At 42.3% G+C, this 21,544-nt stretch overlaps 1 protein-coding gene across 1 annotated transcript in view; it reads right to left on the minus strand.

The window, feature by feature from the left end:
- Window positions 1-10,008, minus strand: part of EPHA5 (EPH receptor A5) — a 475,337-nt gene extending 465,329 nt beyond the window's left edge. Inside the window, exon 1 of the mRNA XM_040418046.1 lies at window positions 9,454-10,008. Coding sequence (XP_040273980.1) covers window positions 9,454-9,586 — 133 coding nt within the window. The 5' untranslated portion in view covers window positions 9,587-10,008. The remainder of the gene's footprint in view (window positions 1-9,453) is intronic.
- Between the last annotated feature and the right edge of the window lie 11,536 nt (window positions 10,009-21,544).

Here is a 21,544-nt window from a genome sequence, read left to right on the forward strand (position 1 = left end):
GAATGTGTTTGCCTCCCAGAATTTGATGCCAGAGCTTGCTGGTGATCAAGATAAAGTTGGAAGATTGTTTCCTGATGCAAGTTTATTCAAGTAAAGCTGCTGTCTTCAACATTAAAGGGGTTATCCCACTTTGCGTTTTTATACTTACCTGCTGCCACCGCGCGTTCACTTCCTGGATTCTGGCTGGGGGCGGGCTTCATCTTGATTGAAGTCTTCTCCCGGCCGGGCGCGCGCTGGACTGAAAGCGCACGCTGCCGCGCATGCGCAATGTGACTTATTTCTGGCCAGTATAGTACAGAGCCGGCGTGCGCGTTCGCAGCTCTGTACTATTCTAGCTGGGAAGAAGTCACCGTCGCGCATGCGCGGCAGCGTGCGCGTTCAGGACAGCGAGTGGCCCGGCCGGGAGAAAAGAAGGAGTCTTCTGGGCAAGCGCGACCATCGGGATTTTGCAGAAGAGCGGTGGTCGTAACCAGGGGAGACCGAGTCACAACAATAAGGTAAGTGGGGATGAATTTTATCCTAATCGGTGGGAATTTGTTAATAAAGTATATTTACAAAAATGATCACTGTCAAATCATTAACAGATTTAACAGTGATCATTATGATGGGATAACCCCTTTAATACAATTCTGGACTCAAATCATTCCTACCAATCCCATCTACAACTACCCCTTGCTCTGCAGCGGGTTCGGGCGCCCACGACTGGGGTAGGAGAACGTGACACGTGCACAGCCACACCTAAAGGGACATTATAGGCAACTCTTACACCACTCTGGAATTCCTACACCTGGGTGCCACCAACACCATCTACTTAGGGGGACCCCGTCCCTCGTTGCTGAAATGCAATTGGCGTCATGACAAAACAACCACTTATAACATCTTAAAGGGACCACTAGTGTTGGCTTTCTGCCTTCGGCCCGCAACAAAGCCTAGAGCCTTTCTCAAGCTTGAGAAAGGGTCTAGGGTTGAGATGAAACATTGCGTATCCATATGGGTGAATAAAGATCTTTATTTTTATTCTTGGAGTGCTGCCTGTTTGCTGTATATATATATATATATATATATACAGTACAGACCAAAAGTTTGGACACACCTTCTCATTCAAAGAGTTTTCTTTATTTTCATGACTATGAAAATTGTAGATTCACACTGAAGGCATCAAAACTATGAATTAACACATGTCGAATTATATACATAACAAACAAGTGTGAAACAACTGAAAATATGTCATATTCTAGGTTCTTCAAAGTAGCCACCTTTTGCTTTGATTACTGCTTTGCACACTCTTGGCATTCTCTTGATGAGCTTCAAGAGGTAGTACCCTGAAATGGTTTTCACTTCACAGGTGTGCCGTTAGGTTAATAAGTGGGATTTCTTGCCTTATAAATGGGGTTGGGACCATCAGTTGCGTTGAGGAGAAGTCAGGTGGATACACAGCTGATAGTCCTACTGAATAGACTGTTAGAATTTGTATTATGGCAAGAAAAAAGCAGCTAAGTAAAGAAAAACGAGTGGCCATCATTACTTTAAGAAATGAAGGTCAGTCAGTCAGCCGAAAAATTGGGAAAACTTTGAAAGTAAGGGCTATTTGACCATGAAGGAGAGTGATGGGGTGCTGCGCCAGATGACTTGGCCTCCACAGTCACCGGACCTGAACCCAATCAAGATGGTTTGGGGTGAGCTGGACCGCAGCGTGAAGGCAAAAGGGCCAACAAGTGCTAAGCATCTCTGGAAACTCCTTCAAGACTGTTGGAAGACCATTTCAGGGGACTAGCTCTTGAAGCTCATCAAGAGAATGCCAAGAGTGTGCAAAGCATGAATCAAAGCAAAAGATGGCTACTTTGAAGAACCTAGAATATGACATATTTTCTGTTGTTTCACACTTGTTTGTTATGTATATAATTCCACATGTGTTAATTCATAGTTTTGATGCCTTCATAGTCATGAAAATAAAGAAAACTCTTTGAATGAGAAGTTGTGTCCAAACTTTTGATCTGTACTGTATATATATATATATATACCAACATCTATCTATCTATTTATCTATCTACCTAACAATTGGTAGCTGAATTGCAATTATCATAAATGCACACACAAACCTGTTCAAAAACCTCAATATTAAACCATCCTATAAATACATTCATATATGATTCACCTACTGTATGCAGTATTGCCAAATAGTTAAAATTTCACTGTCAAGTACAAATATTTATATACAAACTTATTTTTTGTGAATATGGTTATTGCTTCAAATACCAAACACCATTGCACATATCGCAAAAAAAGGTAAAAAAAAAAAAAAGTATTATTAGGAAACTACATGGAGAATATCATATTCATATAAAAGTACTCTAAAACAACATGTTAGCTTTCTATAAAGAAAGAAGCAGCAAGCCCCCTTCATGAGTTGGAACAGTGTAGGTCAATTTGAGTTTTCCAGAAGGATAAAGGACAATAACAGCTATTCACCCTGTCCTATTGTTATGTAGTCTGATAAACTTACTTCAGTCTACCATTGTCACTTGTCAATGGTCTTCCTGTTCTAAGAGCGGACATGAATGAACACCCCAGCACCTGCACACAGTGAAGGAACACGTGTCCTACAACACGGAAATTACTACTATGAATAGAAACGTCGGCTCTATGGACTGTAAATCTGGTTCTGCATTTTACCTCCAGGTTTAGTGTTGTGCTGTGCTATGTTTTATACCTTTCAGGTTGTAAGAAAAGTATAAGGATTGCATATCTTGTCTAGGCCTGAAGCCTTTACAAGTAAAATACAGATTCATGTGATGAACAATAGTAATTCATGACGAATGCTAAAGACTATTAATTCTATCTATCTATGAGATCTAATAACTATGTATAAATATATCAGGGGTCAGTACAGAGATCTATCCCATCATCTATTTATCCCCAGGACTGTGACTGTGACGAGGGGACATCCTCTGCGTCTGGAGGAAAGAAGGTTTGTACACAAACATAGAAGAGGATTCTTTACGGTAAGAGCAGTGAGACTATGGAACTCTCTGCCTGAGGAGGTGGTGATGGTGAGTACAGTGAATTCAAGAGGGACCTGGATGTATTTCTGGAGCGTAATAATATTACAGGCTATAGCTACTAGAGAGGGGTCGTTGATCCAGGGAGTTATTCTGATTGCCTGATTGGAGGAATTTTTTCCCCTAAAATGAGGTAAATTGGCTTCTACCTCACAGTTTGTTTGTTTTTTTTTGCTTTCATCTGGATCAACTTGCAGGATAACAGGCCGAACTGGATGGACGGTTGTCTTTTTTCAGTTTTACAAATTAAGTTACTATGTTACTATCTATCTATCTATCCAGGGCCGGTGTTAGGGGGGGCAAACTGGGCATTTGCCCTAGGCCCCCATCATCAAAGGAGCCTCCTTCCAGTCAGTGGCGGATGACGTTCGGGTCGGCAGTCCCGGGCCTAGCACCGCTGGGGGGCCCAAGGTCGACCCGAAGGCCCACATACTGCGGCGGAGCACGGGAGCGCATAGTTCCCTGCCCCGCCGCCGATCCCCGCCATAGGCTTCAGGCCTAGTAGGCCTGAGGCCTATGCAGTAGTGAAATCCCGATGCAGGCATGCGTGATGATGTCATCGTGTGCGCCTGTGCGGGGACGCAGTACAGTGAAGTGTGTGCGCCTGGACATAGGTGAGTATTTAGCTTTTAGGTTTGGGACACACAGCTGGACATGTGAAGAGACAGCACATCGGGGGGAAATTGCAGTATGGGGGCAAATTACTATGTGGGGGAAAAATATTATGGTGGGATTGCTGTGTGGGGGCAAAATATTATGGGAGGGATTACTATGTGGGGGGAAACTACTGTGTGGGGGCAAACTACTGTGTGGGGGGGCAATGTGGGGGAAATTACTGTGTGGGGGCAGTGTGGGGGAAATTACTGTGTGGGGGCAGTGTGGGGGAAACTACTGTGTGGGGGGGCAATGTGGGGGAAATTACTGTGTGGGGGCAGTGTGGGGGAAACTACTGTGTGGGGGGGCAATGTGGGGGAAATTACTGTGTGGGGGCAGTGTGGGGGAAACTACTGTGTGGGGGGGCAATGTGGGGGAAATTACTGTGTGGGGGCAGTGTGGGGGAAACTACTGTGTGGTGGCAGTGTGGGGGAAACTGCTGCGTGAGGGGCAATGTGGGGTAAACTACTGTGTAGGGGCAAACTACTATATGGGGCAGTATGGTGGAAATGACTGTGTGAGGCAGTGTGGGGCAAATTACGATGTGGGGGAAATTACTGTGTGGGGGCAAATTACTATGGGGGGCAGTGTGGTGAAAATTATTATGTGGGGGAAATTACTATGGGGGAATTACTATATGGGGGCAGCGTGGGGGCCTTGCTATTGGGGAAGCACTGTAGGGGCAATTCTATTATTTTTGGGGACACTATACAGGGATTATTGCCTGGAGCACAATAGAGGGTCTTATTATTACTGGGGGCACTCTAGGGGACATTATAACCACTGTAGACACTATAGGGACATTTGGGGTAATTTATCAAACTGGTGTAAAGTAGAACTGGCTTAGTTTCCCATAGCAGCCAATCAGATCTCACCTTTCATTTTTAACAGCTCTTTTGGAAATCCAGTTCTCCTTTGTACCAGATTTATAAATGACCCCAATTATGTCTATTAGGGTCACTATTTTTTCAGCAGTATAGTACCTGGGGCTTTGGGGGGCATAATGGGCACAGTTTTGGGGGTGGCAGCAGGATGACACTGTGGGGACACCAGGATGGGGGGGGTTGATGGAAAAATTTGGAAATCTAACATGTCTATGTTACAAACTCTGTAGAGACGAGATGCGGCTGAAAGAATTTGTCATGGTGGTCTAACGGAGGAGAAGAGGAAAGAGAAGGTCTACATGACAGGAGATGTCCCTGGATGTAAGAGGTATGTGGTCACTATGACACGTAGAAAGTGTCTTTAAAGGTAGTTGTCTGTCTTTCCAACCTGCTTCTTGTTATTTTCAGTTAAAAGGTTTACCTGGGAATTAGATATGGATGGTCTATCCTCAGGATAGGTCATCAGTATCAGATCAGTGGGGATCCGACTCCTGACACCCCTGCTGATCAGGTGTTTGAAGAGGCAACGGCGCTCACCAGAGCTCCGGTGAGCACTGCGGTCTCTTTTTAGTTCACCAAGCACTGTGCCGTACATTAGACAGCAGCGATGCTTGGTATTGCAGCTCATCTCCTTTCACTTGAATGGGACTGAACTGCAACTAGGCCATGTGACTGATATACAGTGACATCACTGGCCTCCCAACAGTTGATCGGCAGGTGTCCTGGGAGAAGGACGCCAGACGATCTGATATTGATGACCTATCCTAAAGATAATCTTATACACCTTGCTGGTACTGTATTACACTGCAGTTTCTCTGCACGAGAATCTGCGTGGAAAAACCATGTGTATTCCGGAATCAGTGCAGGCAGGCTATGTGTGAATGTGTTGCCTGTGTAATATTTCTTTTGGGGCCCCACCTAAAATTTTGCCCTGGGCCACCCTTTGTCTAAAACCGGCCCTGTATCAATCTATTATCTATCTATCGTTATATCTATTATCTATCTATCTATCTATCTATCTATCTATCTATCTATCTATCTATCTATCTCATATCTATCTACCTACCTGTTATCTATTAATCTATGTCATATCTATACATCTCACTATTATCCATCCAGCTTTCTTTCTTTCTTTCTTTCTTTCTTTCTTTCTTTCTTATCATCTATCTATCTATCTTGAAGTAGTTCTACGAATATATGCATTTTCTGTATGCCACTAGTAGAATCTATCATGCGAGTCATTGACTTTACTGTTAACTACTGGTGACGCAACCAAACCGCTGAAGGTACTCCCAACTCATTTTGGTGCTTTTAACATACAGTAATTAATATTCTAATCCGTACATGACGGAAAAGCCAAACGGTCTTACACCGACATGGAAGGTATATAGCTAAAAAATTCCTTCATGAACCATAAGGCACTGGTACTAAGGTTAGTCAATACCATAGTTGCAAAACCAAGGCAACTTTACAAGGATGGAAGAGAAGACAGTTATTTCAGGTGTCTAAGATGACAAATTGTCTCTCCATTCAAGTCACACTACAGCAGTCATGTCCTTATTTCCAAACGCTATAGCATAGATGACAAATTTTCACATTAGATATAGATATACTGGGAATTAATCTAAAGACATCAATGCAACCTTATATTATTACATAGACTGGTAATCAGATTATTTAATCCAGGGGTGGAATTTTTAAAAAAATGGTTAAAATTGAAGGACATAGATTGTAATTGAAAAGTAAAAATACTATTAATATTAGTTAAATAAAGTGTAAATATTTATTTAGCCCAATCTATCTATCTATCTATCTATCTATCTATCTATCTATCTATCTATCTACCTACCTAATATCTATCTATCTATCTATCTACCTACCTAATATCTATCTATCTATCTATCTACCTAATATCTATCTATCTATCTACCTACCTAATATCTATCTATCTATCTATCTATTATCTGTCTATCTATCTATCTCATTTCTATTATTTATCTATCTATTATCTGTCTATCTATAATATATCTATCTCATATCTATCTATCTATCTATCTATCTATCTATCTATCTATCTATCTATCTTATATCTATCTATCTATCTATCTATCTATCTATCTATCTATCTATCTATCTATCTATTATCCATCTATCTATCTATTATCTATCCATCTATTATCTATCTATCTATCTATCTATCTATCTCATATCTATCTATCTCATATCTATCTATCTCATATCTATCTATCTATCTATCTATCTATTATCCATCTATCTATCTATCTATTATCTATCCATCTATTATCTATCTATCTATCTATCTATCTATCTATCTCATATCTATCTATCTCATATCTATCTATCTATCTATCTATCTATCTATCTATCTATCTATCTATCTATCTCATATCTGTCTATCTATCTATCTATCTATCTATCTATCTATCTATTATCTATCTATTACCTATCTATCTATCTATTATCCATCTATCTATCTATTATCTATCTATCTATCTATTATCCATCTATCTATCTATCTATCTATCTATCCATCTATCTTCTTTCTATCTATATATCTATCTATCTATCCATCCATCTTCTATCTATCTACCCATCCATCTATCTTCTTTCTATCTATATATCTATCTATCTACCCATCCATCCATCTTCTATCTATCTACCCATCCATCTATCTTCTATCTATATATTATCTATCCATCCATCTATCTTCTATCCATCCATCCAAAATGTCCTACTGTGTAAAGAAAGTGTTGTATTTTAGCATTTTGCTACAGCTACCACAGTTATTCCTAGTATAGCGCAGTAAACAGGTCTAAAAGGCCATTATACAGTGTGAAAGGGAATACAAATATGTATAGGCCACATTATTACACAAAAGTACTGTATGTTACTTATGTTACCGTATAAGGCTCCTTACCAAGTCCAATATTCCTATTAAAATCATTCTTGATTAGAGAAGTAATATCACCAACAGTTTACAAAATTCAAATATTGAATAGATTTTAATGGCAAGTTGAGTTTGGTCACGTATATGGCCTACATAAAGTGCACAATTCCCCCCCAAAAACCTTTTTTTTTTTTTTTTACATTGCAAGCATGTTTTTATGCCTTTTTTTACCTTTAAATTAATCAATCACCTCTTTATGTTGTATTCAAAACTATAAAGATCACATATATTAAGCATTTGATATTGGGCTAGAATGAACTAAAGGTAAAGGATCGTCATTCTATAGTAAGGAGGAACAGCGACAAAAGACACAAGCTATGTACTAAGGCAGCACCTTTGTAGCAAATAGAACAGTTTGACAGTGACACAATGGCTTTAAATTGAACCGCCATCCATAGTTTGGTTGTATCACAGGAGCCGCTATGTCTTCCTAGTCCCTCTTACTAAAGTGGGTTCACCAGGAGTTTAAATGATGGGAACTTTGTATCGCAATTTCATTATTATTATGCTTGGGAATAAAAGACTCTGGTATTATAACTAGCTTTCATGGTAACCACTATCACATTATGATGTTTAATGCAAAAAACAAAGACCAGCATCTCCAAAAAATAAGAGGGTTTAGGCGCACGCTACAATTATGATGTTTAATGACACTTCCTTTAGGCCTACAGATGTTGAATATTGAGCGGATTGGTACAGTGAAGCACAGAACAGTTAAGCCCTATGATATACAGAGGAAAAGATGACCCACTTAATAGTATAATTATAATTCACTAGCCAAAATCAAAATCCATCTGCCACCACATTCTTCTCATGACTAGGACGCTCAAAGTCCAATAAATGTAGCATCATACAGTATACCCTAGCAATAGTAATGTAATAAAGTCAGGGACTTCCATAGCTCTCGACTCATTTTCAAGGCTCAAGGAGCAACTTCCTAACAAGACATCAGCATAAACCCTGCAGCAGCGCTGTGACCCAGGCGTCAACTCCATTCTCATCTCCTCCACAATTTTATCAGGACTGCACAGCAGGATGCTGCTTTGGTGTTCTTCACTAGAGACTCTAAGACCAGATGTAGAGGGTTTCTTTTTAAATTGTACAATATTCCACTCAAAATACCACAGTAGCTATATATATATATATACACACATATATACACATCATGAGTACAAAGAAAATTATGGATGAAGTGAATGATGATGGGTAATAAGTGAATAAGACCAATTTGAAATCTTGATTTTGACCAAGTTCTTGGACTTTATGATATACAGGAAAAGCAATGTGTGTCTTAACCATCTATAAGCTGGGTTATTGGTAAACTAAACCAAAGAAATAAAATAAAGTTTACAAATTTTAGGTTAGGTTATATAAAAGGATAGCAATCACAAATATATGTGCACCATTGATGGATACATTCCTTAGACTTCAATCCTAAGATGTCTTTCCAAGTGTCAGACATCTCAATTTGAGGAAGATGTATATGAAGTTTAAAAGGGAACCATTGCAGATTGAGACATGTGTATATACAGTATCTATCTATCTATTATCTATCAATCTATCCCATATCGATCAATCTAACTAATATCTATATGTCTATTATCTATCTAGCTATCTATCCTGTGCTGAGCATCAAGCAACAGCAAATGAAACAACAAGTAAATTCTCTTATGCTAAATTTGATGTATAGAAACACTGATGGCCATATATATTCAATGCTCTGTATTTTAATACTCAGCCCTGGATACATGTCTATGTTCTAGAATCCCTGTACTGTGCGACATCCCTGACATTAGTCGCACCAGTCACTCACTTTGCTTGCGTAGCATAATGAGCTAAAGCTCCTACTGTGATGCTATATAGATAATGAAGGAGATGCTTTATTTACCTTCATTACTTGGGCTACAGAAGGTCCCCGACTTGCAGCAGCAGGTAATAAGCCATATCCAAAGGGTTAAATATGAGCCAAATCCAGAAGCCAGAGCCCAAGAACATTCAGCAGCAGACCTGGCAGGCAGCATCTTCTCCCACCAGCAGCAATCGTAGAGCAGAGGACCTCTTCCCTAGATGTCCACTGACACAATCCTTCTGAATCCAGGAGCTGGTGAAGAACTTGTCCCTTCCCCTGAGTGCTTGTCTCTTCCTGGGATGTGATCAGGTGTAAGGATTTCTCGCCTTCCTCCTCCTCTCCTACAAATAACCCTGATGTGCCTCTTTCTTCTCTCCTCCTCTTCTCCACTTTGATGTGGACGCCTGTGTGTGATGATGATGATGATGATGATGATGAAGTCTCACAGGAGCCGGATGATGGGGGTGGTGGTTGAGGGATGTGACAAGAGAATCCCCCCCACACAGTTTTCTTCTTCCCACCAAAAGTCAGACATTAGTAGGATGGAAAAGAAAAGAGGAGGTGAGGTGAATGGGAGGAGGAAGCAGATCTTACAGGGCTGGGGGGGACTGCAACTAGCAATGATATCCACATTAAGGCTGGGAGATAGGGAATAGCGAGATAGTGAGTGACAGGCACTGGGGATGGTGGAAGGCTGGCACTGGGCAGTAATGGATGACAAGGAGTAAACATCTAGCAGATAGCTCAGTGCCAGGACTCTCCACACTACCCTCAGTTCTCCTGCCAGGGACACTGTGTGGACATCCAGCTGAGAAGGAGAGGAAGGGATGGAGTCCGCCTGAAGTTCAGAAGCAAGCTCTGTCCACAGCAGCCTCCAGGATGGATGATAATGCCATGCTGACTGTGATGTCCGAGGGTCTGCTGCCAGCAGGGTACACGCAGCTCCTGCTGCTAAGCACTAGAGCTGGAAGCAGACACTGGATTCTCTGCTAGACACACACTTCTACTATTGTCTACAGGAAACCCAATATGCACTACAACCTATTCACATCCTGACCCTACAAACCCATAAAGGAGGAGAGGATCTGCATTATAAATCTGTGTTGTCAAGCTTAATGAAAGCTAGGATTTCCTTTTCAGCTGCTGATACCTGATCCTTAGCACTCATCAGTGTATCATCCCTGCAAATGCACTGGTGCAATGCAATATTAACTTGTAGTGCCATGCTGATGGATTCTCCTGTGCTAAAAACAGGGGTACTGCTGTAATTAAAATGAGGGTATGTCTCTAAGCATAATAGGGGTACTCTTATTTTAAAAATAAGGAAACTTCTTTCCTTTAAATGGGGATATGTCTCTGACCACAAAATGTGTGTTTCTGCATAATATACTGATACTCCTCCTTTCAAATCAGGCATATCACTGTCTTAATGTGTCATGAACAAAGGATACCCCACTATCCAAGTCTGACAAAAAAAATAAAAAAAACTGCTCTCAAGTGTAATTTTCACTTATTTTGGTTCTTTACTCACCTCTCTGCAGCTTTAGTCTCTTCACTTTCTGCGGTCAGGCAGTAGCCCATCTCATATAACCACCAGGCACCTGTATTACTCAGGAATCCACTTTCTAACTCTTCAACCCACCCCCAGTTGCCAAAATTCTGTTCACCTGTCCTCCTTCCCTGTATAGAAAATAGTCCCTACCACACAACCCCCGTGAGTCCCCTAATAAATAGCACTATGGTACACAGTGGTGAGATTTATCAAAACTGGTGCAAAGGAAAACTGGCTTAGTTGCCCATAGCAACCAGTTTGTTCCTTGCATTTTCCAAAAGAGTTCTGAAAAATGGAAGATGGAATCTTATTGGTTGCTAGGGTCAGCTAAGCCAGTTTTCCTTTGAACCAGTTTTGATAAATCTCCCCTGATACAGTGAGGAACAGAAGTATTTGAACACCTTGCGATTTTGCAAGTTCTCCCACTTAGAAATCATGGAGGGGTCTGAAATTCACATTGAGGGTGCATTACCACTCTGAGAGACAGAATAAAAAAAAAATTGTATGATTTGTAAAGAATGTATTTGTCTTGCACTGCTGAACATAAGTATTTGAACACCTGAGAAAATCAGTGTTAATATTTGGTACAGAAGCCTTTGTTTGTAATTACAGAGGTCAAACGTTTCCTGTAGTTCTTGACCAGGTTGGCACACACTGCAACAGGGATTTTGGCCCACTCCTCCACACAGGTCTCCTGTAGATCTGTCAGGTTTCGGGGCTGTCGCTGAGCAACATAGAGTTTCAGCTCCCTCCAAAGATGCTCTATTGGATTTAGGCATGGAGACTGGCTAGGCCACTATAGAGCCTTGATATGCTTCTTACGGAGTCATTCCTTGGTTATCCTGGCTGTGTGCTTCCGGTCGTTGTCATGTTGGAAGACCCAGCCACGACCCATCTTCAATGCTCTGACTGAGGGAAGGAGGTTGTTACTCAAAATCTCACAATAAATGGCCCCATTCATCCTCTCCTTAATACAGTGCAGTCGTCCTTTACCCTTCGCAGAAAAGCACCCCCAAAGCATGATGTTACCACCCCCATGCTTCACAGTAGGGAGTGTGTTCTTGGGATGCAACTCATCCGACCACATGACTTTCTCCCATGCCTCCTCTGGAATATCAAGATAGTCATTGGCAAACTTCAGACGGGCCTTGACATGTGATGACTTGAGCAGGGGAACCTTTCGTGCAATGCATGATTTTAAACCATGACGGCGTAGTGTTCCACCGACAGTGACCTTTGAAACTGTGGTCCCAGCTCTCTTCATGTCATTGACCAGCTACTCCCTTGTAGTTCTGGGCTGATTCCTCACCTTTCTTATCATCAGTGATACCCCACAAGGTGAGATTTTGCATGGAGCCTCAGTCCGAGGGAGACTGACAGTCGTCTTTAGCCTCTTCCATTTTCTAACAATTGCTCCAACAGTTGATCTATTTTTACCAAGCTACTTGACAATTGCCCCGTTGCCCTTTCCAGCCTTGTGAAGGTCCACAATTTTGTCTCTGGTGTCTTTTGACAGCTCTTTGGTCTTGCCCATGGTAGAAGTTGGTGTCTGACTGACTGTAGGGTGGATAGGTGTCTTTAAAGAGCTCAGACAGGTGCTACTAAGATTAGAGTTGTTGCGATACCAAATTTTTGATTCAATTTCGATACCATAAAAAAGTATTGCGATACTCGATACCATTCGATACCACACAAAAAAAATAAAACACCAAAAAAGCCACGTGCATTCCGTATTTTTAAAAATGGCGAATCGCGCAGTTTTTATTTATTTATTTTCTGTTCCGGCGTTCACCACATAGATTTTTTAAATATTTTAATAATTTGGACTTTTCTGACGTGGCGATATGTGATATGTTTATTTATTTATTGTTTATATATTTTATATGTAAAATTAGGAAAGGGGGTGATTTATACTTGGTGTGTTTTATTTTATTTTATTTTATTTTTTTATTTTTTTTATTTACAGTTTATTTAATAACTATTTCCCCCCTTAGGGGTAGAACCTGGGATCTTTTGATCCCTTGTCCTATTCACCCTAATAGATCTCTATTTGGGTGAATAGGACCTCACACTCTCCCTGCTGCCCTGTGATAGTGCACACAGCAGCAGGGAGCTGACCATGGCAGCCAGGGCTTCAGTAACATCCTGGCTGCCATGGTAACCGATCGGAGCCCCAGGATTACACTGCTGGGGCTCCGATCAGAAGCTGCCACTGCCACCAATGAAGGGGAGAGGAGGGGACCCTGTGGCCACTGCCACCAATGAGAAGGAGAGGGGACCCTGTGGCCACTGTCACCAATGATTTTAATACTAGGGAGGTTGAGGGGGGCAGGCGAACTGCGCCACCAATGATAATTAACCTTTAATACAGGAGGCGGGTACTGGCAGCAGATCAGCGGCAGTTAACCCCTCAGGTGCCGCACCTGAGGGGTTAACTGCTGCTGATCGCAGCTCCCTGTCAGAGGCACGGTGCCAGCTATGTGATTCTGCTGCCGGCACCTGCCTCCTGTATTAAAAGTTAAAGACGACCTTTCATGAGCAGGCTACACAGAGCGGCGCCCAGGCATCTCCCTGCAATTACTATTATTCCTGGGCACCGCTCCGTTCTCCTGCTGTACCCCCGTTACCGTCTCCTGCTCCGTATGCTAATTACTACTATCAGAGCGATGGGGAGGAGACATCAGCTTCTCTCCTGGGCGTTCCTTCTCCCTTGCTGTGACGTTCTGCGCTGCAATTGGACAGCGCTACAGCCAGGGAGAAGGAACGCCCAGGAGAGAAGCTGATGTCTCCTCCCCATCGCTCCGATAGTAGTAATTAGCATACATGATGGGGGCACAGCCGGCGAAAGGAGCGGCGCCCAGGAATAATAGTAAGTGCAGGGAGATGCCTGGGCGCCGCTCTATGTAGCCTGGTAACCTAAAGTCCGGACCCATTTAAAGTCCTGCTATCATTGGTGGTGCAGTGCGCCCGCCCCTCTCTCCTCATTGGTGGCAGTGGCAGCAGCGGCACAGGGGGAGGGAGAGACTGCTTCCTTCTCCCCTGTGCTGCTGAGGGAACATTAGCGTGCTGACAGCAGCGCGCTACTTTTCTGTGATACTAGACTGCGCAGCAGCGCAGCCCAGTATCGAGAAAATGGAAATACAAAAGTATTGATTGGGTATCGAAATTTCGATACTCGCAACAAACCTAACTAAGATTAAAGAGTGGAGTAGAGGTGGACTTTTTAAAGGCACAGTAACTGGTCTTTGAGAGCCAGAATTCTTGCTGTTTCTCAGGTGTTTTTTTTTGTGTTTTTTTTCTTATGTTTTAAATACTTATGTTCAGCAGTGCAAGACAAATAAATTCTTTAAAAATCATACAATGTGATTTCCTGATTTATTTATTTTTATTCTGTCGCTCAGAGTGGGAATGCACCTACAATGTGAATTTCAGACCCCTCCATGATTTCTAAGTGGGAGAACTTGCAAAATCGCAGGGTGTTCAAATACTTCTGTTCCTCACTATATGTACAAAAGTACACCTACGCATCACAGCTATAAGAAAATTATTGACACCCCATTCTAAATCCCCCCACCCCTTGTAGCTAAAACAGCTTCCTACAAGGTTTTGGAGTGTGTCTGTGGGAAATTTTGACCATTCCTCCACAAGAGCATTTGTGAAGAGATGTTGGACAAGATGGCTTGGCTTGCAATCTCTGTTCTAGTTCATCCCAAAGGTGTTTGATGGGGTTGCGGTCAGGGCTTTCTGCAGGCCAGTCAAGTTATTCCAAAACAAAGTTACCCAACCATGTCTTTATGTTCCTTGCTTTGTGCACGGGGGCACAATCATGCTGGAAAAGAGCCTTCCCACAAAATTGGAAGAATGCAATTGTCTAAAATGTCTTGGTATACTGAAACAATAACCAGTTCCTGACCGCCCATTGACTATAAACATCTCTTAGCGCTAATCATACAGATGCTGAACAGGGGGCTAGCTGTCAGTGACAGCAGGGCTCTCCAAAGAGAAGGCAGGGACAGTTCCTCAATGTCCCTGCCTTCTAGATCGCTGGATACCGCTTAGGAAGCGCTAGGTCACAAACTGTTCCAACCCCAGCTATCATGCGACCCCCAAGGCTGGGAGACTGCAGGAGCTGTCAGGTCATCCTAGACCAGGGATGGGCAAACTCGGCCCTCCAGCTGTTTTAAAACTACAAATCCCATCATGCCCTGCTGTAGGCTGATAGATGTAGACAGATTGGGAATGATGGGATTTGTAGTTTTACAACAGCTGGAGGGCCGAGTTTGCCAATCCCTGTCCTAGACCTTAATCAGCTCTGCAGTGATGCTGTACTACGCTGTATAGCAGTGTCAGACTGAGGTGCCTAGGGCCCACCAGTAAAATTTATTTTGTGAGCCCACCGTACGAATACATTCAAATATTACCTGCTTACACAGCAGCAAGATGTTACCAGATGATTGAATATGGGGGTCCCTGCAGCAACCTTGAGAAGGTAGGTCCTAGGGAAAAGAGGATATTGGCTAGCTTTCTTATATACCTAGAAATGTACAGCACCTCAACCAGCCTATGATCATATAAAAAACTTGATAGATTATTAAAGAAACTCCCCAGTTTATTATTATAGACACGATCAGATAGCTGAGATGACTTCTAGGTATAGAGAAAAGCTACCAGTATCCTCTTTAGCCCAGGACCTACCTTCTCAAAGTTGCTGCAGGGACCCCCATATTCAATCATCTGGTAGCATCTTGCTGCTGTGTGAGTAGGTAATATTTGAATGTATCCATACGGTGGGCCCCCAAATAAATTTTTACTGGTGGGCCCTAGGCACCCCGGTCCGACACTGGTCCTAGGTCCTTTTATTTTTCTCAACACATCCCCTATCAGACAGATTTGGTTTTCAGCACAATCTCTCGTCACTTCATAGAACACATTTCCACTGCTCCAGAGTCCAGTGGTGGTGTCCTTGGTGCTTGGTGATATAAGGTTTCTATACAGCTACTCAGTAATGGAAACCCATACCATGAAGCTCCTGATGAACAGTTTTGTGCTGATATTAATGTCAGAAGAGGTGTGGAACTCTGCAGTTATTGACTCAGCAGAGCGGTGTTCAATGATTGTCAATGATTAAGAGGTGTTTCCCAATACTTTTGTCCAAATAGTCTAGGTAATGTCCCCTTTCCCCCTCCAATTTCATTCTTCAATGTCTAGACAGATTTATAGATATACACTTTATTTTTAATAAATTAGAAGTAGGGACGATTGTATGGTTTCTAGAAAGCTTCATCTGCTTTAGGGTCCATTCAGACGTCCGTATATTGCAGACCGCAAAACACTGACGCCGCACATTGCCGGCACTAAATAGAGGATTCCTATTCTTGTCCACAGCTGCGGACAAGAATAGGACATGCTCTATTTTTATGCGGAGCGGAAGTTCGGGGCCATGGACCGGAAATGCGGATGCGGACAGCACACTGTGTGCTGTTCGCATCTTTTCCGGCCCCATTGAAAATGAATGGTTCCGCACCCGTTCCGCATAATTGCGGAACGGATCCGGACCCATTCTACGGACGTCTGAATGGACCCTTTACTATTATGTTGGCAGAAAATCAACTGAGAATGTGTATCCACCACTGAACGCAGGAGAAAATGGACCAGAATTTTGCCCACATCAGGGGACGCCACTAGATAAAAAATAATGAACATAAAAAACTATCAATATTTTCATTCCCTGTATACTGCTATAATGCATTTGAAATGCCCTATTCATTACATAATAATAGTTTTTGCTGGATAACCCCTTTAAAATAAGACCTATATCCGCATATAAAATACTGACCAATTATAATTAATGGGGCAGTTCACATGTCTGGCATTTTCAGTGTGCGCTCACTATTTTAGTACATGGCTGCCATCTGTGTATGGTCTGTTTTCACAGAGGGCTGGTAGGAGACGCTGAAAAGAAGTGGATTCAGTTTTTTCAGTGACATAAAAAAAACTGATTGTGTACAGATGCCATATGGACAGAAAACATTGAACAAATGGAATGCAGTAGGAGACAAAACTTATTCTACACAGATGGAAAGTTGTCCATTTTTAGTAGACATAAGACTGAAAATGCGGGTATATCCAGTGCTATATCCAGCTTATATCACTTGTGCTTGGCCAGTTATTTTATACTGTAGCCGGACACAACTGACATAGGTGTACTGCACTTCAGTGCACAGATCCAGCGTCTGCACACTGAGCTGAGCATGCAGCATATTTCTGTCCAGCGCTATTTGACATTCGGCATCACAACTGATGCGCCGGATGTATGAGAATGATCTCATAGAAAACTATGGGCTCAGTCCTCTCTCAGTTCCCCTCCAGCGTTTTCTGTTTCTGCTTCCCCAGAGGGGAACTGAGCTAGATAGCTGAACATATGTGTAGGGGGCAGGGGCTTACACAGATCTCATAGGGCCCCATAGCAAAACGTAGTATACGCCTCCTGCACTTAGTTTACCACCAGTGTATGCACGTCAATTTCTCCCAGGCAATGCGGAACATGTGAAATGCCCCAGATTTCTGATGAATTTCCTTTTTTTTTTTTCAAGTCGAAGACATTTTAATTAAATACAAATTGTAAAATGAAAAAGGTGCCCTTGGCCTCACCCACTTTATCCAACTTTAATGTTGGAAAAAGGGGAACAGGTGCTTCTCTTCTATTAGAAAGCTGGTTGGCTCAGTGAATAGCAATTAATAAAACTATCATGGAAACTGTAATAGTCTCTTTGAATCCCCCCAGTGCAGTGTTTTCTACCAGAGAATAGAAGAACGAGTTCCTTGCTGGCCCTCCTCTCCCCAGGTCCAATAGCAGTTGCGTGGACTGTCTCTAGGACAGGTACACCACTGGTAGGGGGCCTTATAAAGTGCTACCATATTGCAAGTGGAATGTCCCTTGCAATGTCACGTGGTAGTGCTTTGCAGAGACTTTTGGGCTTTCTCTGCCTATACAGTATAGTATTTTAAATAGTGTAAAGGCTGGTAGCAGACTACTTGGGATTGAGGTGTGCCATCTAATTGTTTCTGATTTGTTATACTGCATGTCCCATGCACTTGTATTAAAAAGTTTAATGGAGGTTCTGTTGGATCTCAGGATGGCACACTGGGAGAGATTTACTAAGCTAACTGTGAATTCTGGCTCAGTTTGTGCCAAAAACCTGGCATACATGTCTTGTACCGCCTTTATTATACTGTATATTAAAAGCTGAAGTCCCAGATGTCAGACCCCCACCGATCAGAGACCGGAGGATAGGTCATCAGTATAAAAATCTCAGAAAACCCTTTCAAGAATATAGGCTATTATACACATTCAATTGCTCTTGGCTGGTTCGGCTGACAGCTATCTGTCACAAACTCACCTTTCCGGGCTCCAGTGGTGCGATCTCCAGCTTCAGTGCAGCCATGTGGGGAGAGATATGCTGCTCAGCCATGCCCCCAGGTGACACAACAGCATCCTTAGCAACAGGATGCAATGTGCTGTTCCTGGTTCCTGCCCAGCTTGTCTACTGACCACTCTCTGTCTCTCGTTTGACACTGCGTTGTCTGTTTGGTTTTGATCTTGGCTTGTCTTCTGACCACTCTTTGTCTTCTGTCTCTCGTTTGGAACTGCATAGCTTGTCTTGTTCTCACCCATTTACGTACAACCAGGTTTTTGTGTTGTTTTATCTCTTGGTGTTTGCGTGTCTCTGCACCTTAGTAGTATAGGGACTGTCGACCAGTTGGGGTCTTGATACCTAGGGCTTGTACTGCAAGTAGGTAGGCAAAATGGGCTGGATTCTAGGTCAGGGCTCACTGTCCGTGTCTTTCCCTACCTACAGGCATTACACTATCTTTTCCGATTCCCTTCAGACTCCACATAAAAAGTGCCAAGTTCAGCTTTGCTGAACCCAGGTTTGGCCGACAATGCACTAATGTATATAGGGGCCTTAAGAGAACTTTCTTATTCCTTTTTTTTATTGTCTTTCCTTATGGCACCTGGTGACATGTGCACCACTTAATGTAGCTAACTCTCTGTGCAAATAACGAACACAGAAAGGGTGTTGTGTTATGAATAGAGTTGAGCGAACCCGAACTGCAAAGTTCGGGTTTGTACCGAACTTTGCGAGTTCTGGTGCCCGGACCCGAACCCGAAACCAGACTTTTTCACTGAAGTTCGGGTTCGGTTTTTCGGGTGATTTTATTATTTTCCGTTATAACATGGTTATAATGGAAAATAATAGCATTGTTAACCCAGAATGCTAAATAAAATGTCTACTGAGGGATTAAAAAAACAACAACTCACCTCATCCACTTGAGCACGCAGCCGGTATCTTCTTTTCTTCAGGACCTGCAAATAGACGTCATGACGTCACCGCAGGTCCTTCTATCTTCATTAAGCAGGACCTTCTGTGACGTCACTACGTCGCTCACCATGTGGTGAGCGCGGTGACGTCACCGCAGGTCCTTTTGCAGGTCCTGAAGAAAAGAAGATACCAGCTGTGCAATCAAGTGGATGAGGTGAGTTTTTTTTTTTTTTAACCCCTCAGTAGACATTTTATTTAGCATTCTGTTTTAAGAATGCTATTATTTTCTGTTATAACCAAGTTCAGGTCCCCATTGACTTAAATGGGGTCCGGATTCAGGGTGAAGTTCGGGTCCTGAACTGACGTTCGGACGAACCCGAACTTCCACGGGTTCGCTCAACCCTAGTTATGAAGGAAACCACTTTTTAAATTGAAACCATCTTCGTGAACAGCTGATCATCAGGGATCTGGCATCAGAAACCCCCATGGATCAACTGTTATCATTGAAGAAAGCTGTGATCACTAATACCTTTTAACTGATTGGCTAATGTAATACATAGACTGTGTTCACCACAGTGAGAATCAGAACTGTTGTAAAGGGGTTAAATTATTTTCCCTATTCGCTCTCCAGTATACCAAGATGGACTGCTAATTTTTTAAATGTCAAATCTATTGCATATTCTCCATTAATGTAGGTTATCATATAGAAATCATAACAACATATTGAACAGTCCATCCTATTATTTTGTCTATGTTGGCTCCTCTAATTCAGTATATATTCAGTATTTTGGAATGTTGCTTCAGCTTTGATAACATTACATTTAATAAAATGTTCTCCATAGCGTAATTAAAGGGATAATATAGATCATGTATTCATACACAGTGACATGTTAGCTGAACTAATAGAAGTGGCCAATGTAATCCATGAACTAACTCATGTCCCTTATCACACCCTAGGGAGAGATGTCTGATTTGAAATGGATATCTTGGTAAAAAGCAGTCAGAAAGGGATCGACTTGTGCACTAAAGAATAATGTATCTGGTCCTTTTAGCTGCAGGAAAATAATATTTCATCCTATTCCCTTTCCCTTCCTTGCATTGCACTGTGCAGGGTTAGTTGGCATCAACACCATTAGCCACAGACATGAGTCTCTCCATTGGAGCTTATAATGTAAATTAAACGTAACCTATCTGAAAGATTCTTAAGAGCATCTGAAGGAAATCTATGCAAACACATACAAACTCCATCCTTGGTTGAATTTTAACCCAGGACTAGAGTTGAGCGGACACCTGGATGTTCGGGTTCGACGGGTTCGGCCGAACTACGGAAAAAAGTTTGATTTTGAACCCGAATCCCATTGAAGTCAATGTAGACCCAAACTTTTGAGCACTAAAATGGCTGTAAAAACGTCATGGAAAGGGCTAGAGGGCTGCAAATGTCGTCAAAATGTGGTTAAGAGCATGGCAAGTGCTCTGCAAACAAATGTGGATAGGGAAATGACTTTAAATAACATAAAATACATACAAATAAAAAATAATAATCTTGATCTAGGAGGACCAGGTCCATATGGAGTAGGAGGTTGAGGAGGCGGTGGATGTGGCGGTGTAGGTGGAGTGGCGGTGAAGGAGGAGGAGGTAGCCTACACAGTTTTTTGTTTTAAAATTTATTTGTATTTTTTTAAATTAGGGTGCACACGTTCAGACAATACACTGGCTGCAGAGCAGGCCAGCACCTCCAAGGCGTAAAGGGCAAGCTCAGGCCATGTGCCCAATTTGGAGACCCAGAATTTGCAGGGGCTGACCCCTGTCAGTTAGTTCGTGTAGGCGTGTGCATACTTAATGCCCCACCATGTCACACGTCCCCGTGATGTTCACGATCCAATTTGATATCTGCTCTATCAACTTTCGATGTTCTTTTATGCGCCTACCATGGTGATTACGGGTGGCGGGGAATCAGGGTTCCAGGCCGGAGAGGGAGCGTGAGAAAAAAGAGACCAAATTTAAGGGAGATAAATTTATTTTAAAAAATTGAGATCGAGAAGAAATGTGGGAAAAGCTATTGAGGCGCAAATGTCGGACAAATTACAGAAGCCCAAATGTGGGCCAAAAGAGTCAAGCGGAATTGTGGGAAAAGCTATTGAGGCGCAAATGTTGGCCAAAAGAGTATAGCGGAAATGTGGGACAAAGTATTGAAGCTTAAATGTGGTACAACTTGTTTAAGTTTAAGCATTGAATCAAAGGAGGTGGCGCACAT

The sequence above is a fragment of the Bufo bufo genome, chromosome 2, assembly GCF_905171765.1.
Source record: "Bufo bufo chromosome 2, aBufBuf1.1, whole genome shotgun sequence".
Lineage (NCBI taxonomy): Eukaryota > Metazoa > Chordata > Amphibia > Anura > Bufonidae > Bufo > Bufo bufo.